This window comes from Chiloscyllium plagiosum, chromosome 9 (assembly GCF_004010195.1).
Source record: "Chiloscyllium plagiosum isolate BGI_BamShark_2017 chromosome 9, ASM401019v2, whole genome shotgun sequence".
NCBI classification, from domain to species: domain Eukaryota; kingdom Metazoa; phylum Chordata; class Chondrichthyes; order Orectolobiformes; family Hemiscylliidae; genus Chiloscyllium; species Chiloscyllium plagiosum.
In genome coordinates, this window is record NC_057718.1 from 74,255,947 (window position 1) to 74,265,595 (window position 9,649).

The following is a 9,649-nucleotide window of genomic DNA, read 5'->3' on the forward strand; positions in this document are numbered from 1 at the left end:
CAACACAAAATCACACTCCAAAAAACTCAAAACTCTTCAACCTCAAACGCTATTTAACAGATTAAAACTGTATAAAATGCTGAAAAATAAAAAAGCTTGTCAGTATACAAATATTAAGCCACAACTTGTATATTACAGTCTTTCTTCACTGTTGGGCTTCACTTTTTGCACAACATCTCATTAATGCAGGATTACTCTGAAACCAAATATCCAACTTATTTGCGAACTACCCTTTTCTTTCCAAGGTCTCTGAACGTGCTATCAATTTCTATATCTATGCTCATCTTTGTATCAGGTCACTGCACCTGTAACTGCATTGAAATAGAGTCATAGAGTCATAGAGATGTACAGCATGGAAACAGACCCTTTGGTCCAACCCGTCCATGCCGACCAGATAGCCCAACCCAATCTAGTCTCACCTGCCAGCACCCGGCCAGCACCCTCCATACCCTTCCTATTCATATACCCATCTAAATGCCTCTTAAATGTTGCAATTGTACCAGCCTCCACCAAGTTCATTCCATACACGTACCACCCTCTGTGTGAAAAAAGTTGCCCTGAAGGTCTCTTTTATATCTTTCCCCTCTCACTCTAAACCTATGCCCTCTAGTTCTGGACTCCCCGACCCCAGGGAAAAGACTTTGCCTATTTACCCTATCCATGCCCCTCATAATTTTGTAAACTTCTATAAGGTCACCCCTCAGCCTCCAACACTCCAGGGAAAACAGCCCCAGCCTGTTCAGCCTCTCCCCATAGCTCAAATCCTCCAACCCTGGCAACATCCTTGTAAATCAAATGGACCTCATACAAGTCACAAATGAGATACTCTGACTGGAATCATGGTGTGTTATCTTTTCCCGACCCCTCTGTCACCTTAGCTATGACTGACCAAATCATCCTGCTCAACATCTAGCTTCCATACTCCAGCTGTGTTGCAATTTTATTGCTTGGTTTCTCTGAAAATTGTTTCAATCACCATCAGAATAAGTGTAGAAATGGCTTTTCCTGCTGCTCCTATTCCAGTGACCCAACTTAGGTTCATTATATACTTTCTGATTGATTTTGGTTCCAGAATTTAAATACATAAGCTACCAAATATGTTGACCACACCTCTATCACTGCCTCCATTAACTCTGTGTTGCCTGACTGTTTGTTTGACATTCATACTTGGATCAGCTATAATTTCCTCCAACTAAAGATTGCGAAGAATGCTCTGAATTAAGTTCCAAACAAGAGTCACAGTGAAACAAAATATTAACTTAGTTTCTCTCCACACAGATGCTAACAGATCTGTTGAGATTTTCCAGCAACTTTTATTTTTATTTCAAAATTCCAAAGACTTGCCACCAAATTCTGGAAGAAAACTGGTGATGGACAATAAATACTGTCTCAACCAGTGATTCCCATGACTTAAAAACAAAAAAAAGTCCAAATTTACTTCTGTTCCCTCTGTACTGTCCATATGGTGTTCCATAGAATAATGCACGGGTGTTTCTAAAGCCAGTGACTTTGGTCCTCCATTCATAATAACTATTCTGCATTTAATATATTTGCTCATTCCATCACTCCCATCTTGCCCACAGAACAATCATTTAAAACTTTCCCCTCAGTTATAAGTAGTCATTTATTTTAATAGCGCAAAAGTCATTAAATTACTTGAACAATTTAAATGAGTTTGACAGGCATTCTGTATTGTTAATAGTGAATTGATAATAAACTCAATGATTTGAAACCGACTCCTTCTCTGACTTTATCTTAGGCTTCCTTTATTCATGTATCTCTCAAATTAATTTGTAGCAAGAAGTACTTCTCATTTGTAAAACATTATTTTCTGTATTTGACAACTTGTCTATGATAGATCTTTACTGGATTTATCCTTTTAAATGTTACTGGAATCTAATTGCAGAGTCCACCATCCTCCTATATTCTTACTTCTTTTTTGGTTTGGACAGGCTTGTGAAGGATACAGGACAAGAGTTAAGTTAAGATCTTAACTTAACTCTTAAGTTAAGATCTTAAACTTTCACGGAAAGTTCTCTACGAGTTGCACTGTCGCTTAGCTATCCTTCACAGGATTAATTGTAATCTAATTTTATATCTTCCCTTAGCGATCACTTCATTTTGGGTGAGAAATTGTTGCACACAGTATCATAGTGTGTAGAACTTTCCCTGTCTTTCATTTTTCATTAACAACCATCAAATGTTTTGTTTTTCCTTATTGTGATATATCATCCTGTTCAGCTGTAGCTCACTTGGTGTCCCTCTAATCTCTAGCCTGTAGATTTGAGTTCAAGTTCCACCCCAGAACTGGAGCACAAAGATTAGTGTTGACACCCAAATGTAGTACAAGGTACTAAGGGAATGCTGCACTGTTAGGTGTGTCCTCTATCAGATGTGATAATGAACTGAGTCTATATCTGCTCGCTCAAATGGAAATGAAAAATCCCACAGCACTTTTGAAGAACAGCAGATGAGTTATCACTTATGTTCTGACTAATAGTTATTCCTCAATTAACATCACAAAACAAATCTTATCATTGGGTGGCACTGTGGCTCAGTGGTTAGTACTGCTGCCTCACAGCGCCAAGGACCTGGGTTTGATTCCGCCTTAGGCAGCTCTCTGGAATTGCATGTTCATCCTGTGTCGGCATGGGTTTCCTCTCACAGTCAAAATATAAGCAGATTAGGTGGATTGTCTACAGTGTTCAGGGATGTGTTAAGCTAGGTGGATTAGTCATAATAAATGTGGGGTTGTGGGGGATTGGGTCGGTGAATGCTCTTTTCAGTGTCAATATGGGCTGAATGGCCTCTTTCTGCACTGTAGGGATTCCGTGATCTTATGATTATCAAATTGCTGCTTCTGTGAACATCATATAAACAGGCTGCCTTGGGACTTACAGCAGTGGCTGAATTTTAAAAAGTTGGCAGCAACATATTTGGTAATGTTAGTGGCTGTGTAAAGTGCTATATTGATGCAAGTCTACTTTTGCTCAATACTATAGCATGCATCAAACAAGCTGTATGTTAAGAATACTGACAGCCTATTACTGACACACAGAGTGTGAATATTTGCCAATAACTGCTTTGTAAATCACTTTTTCAGGTTGACAATTATTGCCCAGACCGAAAGGTACTGGGTCAAACTCCAGTGGAAATTAATCTTTGCATCTTGTTTATTAGTGATTATAGTTATGACTTAGAAAAGTGAATGCAACAAACCAATCAATCATTTATATTTATCATAACACAAGAGAGGAGAATTCCATATGACCCAATGATAAGGGTTCAACTCACTTAATCTTGAACTTTATTAATATTGCAGGGAAGTAAGCATGGTTAAAATTCTGCTACACACTATTTTGAGTGCACTGATAACTGTATTCATGCCATATTCTTATTTTCTAAATGGTTTGGCAACTTAGTTAAGTAGATCACATGTGAAATTAATAATAATGTGACCATTATTGGATGCTGTGAACAACAAAAGGAAGATTTGCAAATTTGTTGGTCATTGCTTCCAGAGTCAATGTAGGCTTTTTCTAATTTTAAAATTTGATTTAGCAAATTAGCTTATAAATTCAGGCCAGTGAGGTCAGTGATAAAAAGAAACTTGAGCAAGTTGGATAAAATACTGGGTGAGGGATAAGAAACAGAAAGTAATAGTTAAAGGATATCTTTCAGGCTAAAATGTTTGACGTGGAATGGCCCAGGGGTTAGTATTGAGATCCGTGCACTTCTACATATACCAATAAATGGTCTACATCTTGGTGCACAGGAGACAATTTCAAGGTTTGTAGACAACACAAAATTTGCCTGAATTGTAAATTGTGAGGAGGATAGTGAGACTTCAAAGCGATGTTGACAAGTTTGTGGAGTGCAAGATTGGGTGACAAGTGAAGTTCAATGCGGAGAAGTGTGAGGTGATACATTTTGACACAACAGTCAGGGACAGCCAGTATTAAACAAAGGGTATTATTCTAAAGGGTGCATAAGAGCAGAGGGGTATTGATGAACTGGGTATGATGCTCTAGTTAGACCTTAGTTGAAATATTGTGTACAGTTCTGGATGCCGCACAATAGGAAGGATGTGCTGCAATGGTTTATATGAATGGTTCCAGGGATGGAGCTTGAATTATGAAGGAAAACTAGAGAAGTTGAGACTGTTTTCTTTGGTGAGGAGTAGGTGAAGAGAAGATAAGATCAAAGATTTCAATATCATGAGGGATCTGGATAGAATAGATAGGAAGGAGCTATTTCCACTTGTAAAAAGATTGAGAACCAGAAAGCTCAGACATAAAATTTTTCAAAAGAAGCAAATGCAAGATGAGAAAAAAAATCACAATTCTGTAGTTAGGATCTGGAATGCACTGTTTGGACACGTGATGGTTCACTTAAGGAATTCACAAGGATGCTGGATAAATATTTAGCCAACGTGGAAACAATGCGCAGCGTTATGGGGAAAAGGCAGAATTAAAAAGCTCAGAGTGCCGACGCATTCACATGAACCCATTTTCTAAAACATTCAGTCACAGCATGTGGGTGTCACTGGCTAGGCCAATATTTATTGCCCATTTCTAATTGTCTACATGGCAGTTAAAAGCCATATAATCCCTAAATTGTGGAATGAGGCCATTCAGCCCATTGTGTTCACACCAACCCTCTAAAGAGCTTCCCACCCCCTACCCCTGTAACCATGCATTTCCCATGGCTAACCCACCTTGCCTGTGCATCCCTGGGCACTACGGACAATTTAGCATAGCCAATTCACCTAACCTGCACATCTCTAGACTTTGGGAAGAAAGTGGAACACCTGGAAGAAACCCACACAGACACAGGGAAAATGTGCAAACTCCACACAGACAGTCACCTGAGTGTGGAAACAAACCTGCGTCCCTTGCTCTGTGAGACAGCAGTGCTGACCACTGAGTCACCATTTTGCCACATTCCCATTGCTGTGAGTCTGGAGTCAAATGAAGGACAGACCAGGTAAGGGCGGCAATTTCCTTCCCTAAAGAACATTAGTGATTCAGATATTTGGGTTTCATGACCATCATAAAACATAGAATAGTACAGCATAGTAGAGGCCCTTTGGCCCTCAATGTTGTTCCGACCTTTTATCCTACCCTAAGGTCAAACTAAACTGCATACCCATCATTTTACTACCATCCATGTGCCTATCCAAGTGTCGCTTAAATGTCCCTAATGTATCTGACTCTACCGCTGGCAGTGCATTCCATGCACTCTGTGTAAAAAAAACGATCTCTGACATCTCCCCTAAATCTTCATCCAATCACCTTAAAATTATGCTCCCTTGTGTTAGCCATTTCTGCCCTGGTAGTTCTGCCTCATCATCTTGTACACCTCTATCAAGTCACCTCTCATCCTTCTTCTTTCCAATGAGAAAAGCCCTACCTCCCTGAACCTTTCTTCATAAGACATGCCCTCCAGTCCAGGCAGCATCTTGGTAAAGCTCCTCTGCACCATCCATATAATGAGGCAAACAGAACTGACCACAATATTCCAAGTGTGGTCGAACCAGGGTTTTATACAGCTGCAGCATAAGCTTGTGGCTCTTAAATCCAATGTCCTGCTAATAAAAACGAACACACCATGCGCCTTCTTAACAACCCTATTAACTTGGGTGGCAACTTTGAGGGATCTATGGAACTGGACCCCAAGATCCCTTTGTTCCTCTACACTGTCAAGAATCCTGCCTTTAACCCTGTATTCTGTTTTCAAATTCGATTTTCCAAAATGAATCACTTCCCACTTTTCTAGGTTGAACATTCCAGAAAGTTTATTAAATTCAAATTCCACCATCTGCGATAGCAACATTCAAATCCAGACCTCCAGGACATCATCTGGGTCTCTTGATTAATAATCCAATGACCCACTAGGCCATCACTTCCCCTCTCCCCAAATCATTCTCCCTTATTCTGTAATTCTATGACCTATAATACTTAATGTACTCTTACAAAATCTTTCTGAGAACTTGATTCAGCAACACTCTTATCAAAGGGACTCGTGAATTCAGACAATTGAATTGTGATTCATTCGCATTTTATCAAAGTCAGTTTGTCATGAGTGTGATATTTTGAGCTGTGATAGGTACTCAAACGTATGGCATGCACTAAAATCAAAAATGTTACGTACAAATAGTATAATACAATGTATCATCTGCATATGTTATAAAACACATAAGGAAGGTTATGGGACATTTGTACAAATATTATGTCAGATTTTTACTAACAGGGGAAGGAAGGGATGGTTCTGGCACAACTGCCCAAAAAGGTAATGAAGAAACCAACAGGGAGAGTTTCTGAGGGGTTCTACCCAACCTCTTTCATTACTTTGGTTGATTCGTGTAAATCATGGCTTCTTGTGGGATGTTTTACTCATCTTCTGCTGGGATTATGCTCAAAGATTGGGAGAACACCTCTATCCAAACCCCCCCCCCCCCATAAATTTTAGGTGACCACCCCTTTTAAAATGCTGTGCTTCCATTTATGTTGCTACATTGCCACCGATCTTCATGTCATCGACAAATATGAAATTATGATTTTCTATCCCATCAGCTAAGCCTTAAATAAATATGACAAATATTTGAAGCCCCTACATTGATCCTTGCAGCACACCATTGGACACATCCTTCTAATTTAGATACCTGTACATTATCTTTGCTGTCTTCTGACATAGCCAATGTCCTAACCACGTCAGTAATTTTATGAGCTTCATTAAGCTAATAGTCTTTAATGAGGAACTTTATCAGATGCCTTTTGGACATCCATATATAAGTCAGTTATTAGCCACATATCACTCCTTAAAAATCAGCGTACTCCTTTCCGTCTTACAGATGCATGATATTGTATGTAAAGTTTTCCACTCCTATCTGCACTTCAATACATTCCTCACAGTTTCTAACATTTTAATGGGTCTGTAATGGGCAGTGGAGATTTTGTAACAGTTGGTTGAAAGGGCTTCTCCCACTAAGCATTTACCACAAGCTCTGTATTTGTAGGGGCTTATGGATTTGCACTAATATCATTAGAAGACTGCAGGCATGCAGACTGAACTCTGATGGTTGTCAATGCGCTGCACAGTTTAGCCAATTAAATGTTAACCATGGATCCAGAAGAGTGCAGGTTCATAGCTCCTTGAAAATGGAATCACAGGTAGATAGGATAGTGAAGAAGGCATTTGGCATGCCTTCCTTTATTGGACAGAGCACTGGATATAGGAGTTAGGAGGTCATGTTGCAGCTGTACAGGGAGAAAGTGAGGGCTGCAGATGCTGGAGATCAGAGCTGAAAATGTGTTGCTGGAAAAGCGCAGCAGGGCAGGCAGCATCCAAGGAACAGGAGAATCGACGTTTCGGGCATAAGCCCTGAAGATTTACAAGGACGTTACCAGGCTTGGAGGGTTTGAGCTACAGGGAGAGGCTGAATAGGCTGGGATGAGTTTCCCTGGAGTGTCAGAGGCTGAGGGGTGACCTTATAGAGGTTTATAAAATCATGGGAGACATGGATAGGGTAATTAGACAAAGTCTTTTCCTTGGGATGAGAGAGTCCAGAATAGAGGGCATAGGTTTAGGGTGAGAGGGGAAACATTTAAAAGGGACTTAAGGGACAGTTTTTTTTCACTCAGAGGGTGATGTGTGTATGATAAGCTGCCAGAGGAAGTGGTGGAGGCTGGTAAAATTACAACATTTAAAATGCACAAAGATGGATACACGAATAGGTAGGGTTTAGGGGGATATGGGCCAAGTGCTGGCAAATGGCACTAGATTAGGTTATCTGATCGGCATGGCCGAGTTGGACAGAAAGGTCTGTTTTTGTGCCGTACATCTCTATGAGTGTAACAGCATACAATTTATCCCTGACACCCCAGTGGGGTTGTTACACTGCTGGAGTTTCTATCTTTTGGACAGGACATTAAACCAAGGCCCCATCCCTACTTTGTAAGCGGGCAGAAAATAGTATATTCTGGATCAGTGGTGCCGGAAGAGTACAGCAATTCAGGCAGCATCCGACCAGCAGCAAAATGTCAGTCTTTAAAGAAGAACAGGAAAGGTCTCCGTGGACTTCTAGTCAACATTCATGACTCCACCAACGTTCAGAACCGTATTACCAGTTGCTATTTGTGGGAGTTTGCTGCGTGCACCCTGAATGCTTTGTATCCTGCTTAAGTACACTTTAAAAATACATCGTCGACTGTAAAGTCCTTTGGGATGCTTTGAGATTGTTAAATAGAACATAAATGCATTTTTTTTTGTATCTCTGGAAAGGAAATGAAAAACAAAAGTTTGCTTAATATTTGATTGCAAAACTACTCTGTACATGGAGAAGGTACACTTTTACAATGGTTTTAGCCGGTATAGCCAGCACAGTAGTACGTTCTTACCATTGCATTGTATCCCAGCTCGTTCATGAAGTGGGCTGCCTCGGCACCCTTGTAATAATTGAACCATATGGTTCCCTGGTACTGATCCCCTGCATCCAGCAGCAGGACATTCTTCTCCTTCTCCTTGATTTGGCGGATTGCTGTCAATCTCCTGGCCACGCCTGCGTAGCAGTTGGAAGCACACATGCTCGAATCCACGCTGGTCTCCTCCACTCTGCCGTGTACATCATTAGTGTGAAGAATCGTGAGATCGAAGGAAGAAGTGCGTGTGATGCAGAAGACGGTCAGCAGCCAGAGACACAGGAGCAGAGCACAGGGACAGCCCATAGTAAGCGAGCGTTAGTCTAGCGTGCTGCTGCTCCACCGAGATTAAATGAAGTTGAACCCTGAAGTCTCCGCTGCATATAAGCGGTAGGCGGAGCATTTTTTCACTTTAGGTCATACTTACTAACAAACGTAAAACGTACGGGAGTTCATTATTGGCTCCAAAGCTTCACGTTTTCTGCAGAAATTTGAGAACATTTGTTGGCAAAATAACGTTTCGTTTTTAGTGTGCACATGTTAAAATATTTGCTTTCTCCCACCATTCAAGCGTGCCTGGAAGTTTTCCTAAGTCACTAATTTAATATTGAGCTCTGACTGTGGTGGTAGCACTGACTTGAAGGTTCTGATGCTGTTCTGAACACTTGAACACACAGACCAAGCTCACTTTCTACTCCAGACCCTTCGATTCGAAGATCATCATTGCTGAAGTGTTGTCGGAAGATACACATGGAAGTTCCTTTCGGCTGACTCACAAGAATTGTTTGCGTTGGGAAAGTTTTCAAACATTCCCACCTCTCAGTTTGAGTTGGTATAGCTGGAGGATTCCGAACTGTATTTGTGTGCTGATGAAACTTGGACATCACTGACGTGGCCACTGCATTCCTTAAGGTGTAAGGACACCCACAGTGCTTTAGCAAGGTCTAGGAGCTTTGATGGGGCGACAGTGAAGGAATGGCAGTACATTTCCGAGTTAAAATGTGTGATCACTTTCTTATCATTCTGACCTTTTCCTCACCCATAACCGTCCCCACCCAACTTTTATCTGCACTCCCACCCCCACCTCCAGTCCTGAAGAAGGGCTACGCCCGAAACGTCTCCTTCTCCATCTCCTGATGCTGCCTGGCTTGCTGAGTTCCTCCAGTGCCTTCCTGCGACTTGGAGAGCAACCTGGAGATCATTCAACACAACAGTGAGAGAGAAGGCAA

The 9,649-nt window shown here is 41.1% G+C and overlaps 1 protein-coding gene across 1 annotated transcript in view; it reads right to left on the reverse strand.

Annotated features, from left to right (window-relative positions):
* Positions 1 to 9,367, reverse strand: part of nt5e (5'-nucleotidase, ecto (CD73)) — an 84,988-nt gene extending 75,621 nt beyond the window's left edge. Inside the window, exon 1 of the mRNA XM_043696234.1 lies at positions 8,400 to 9,367. Coding sequence (XP_043552169.1) covers positions 8,400 to 8,726 — 327 coding nt within the window. The 5' untranslated portion in view covers positions 8,727 to 9,367. The remainder of the gene's footprint in view (positions 1 to 8,399) is intronic.
* Between the last annotated feature and the right edge of the window lie 282 nt (positions 9,368 to 9,649).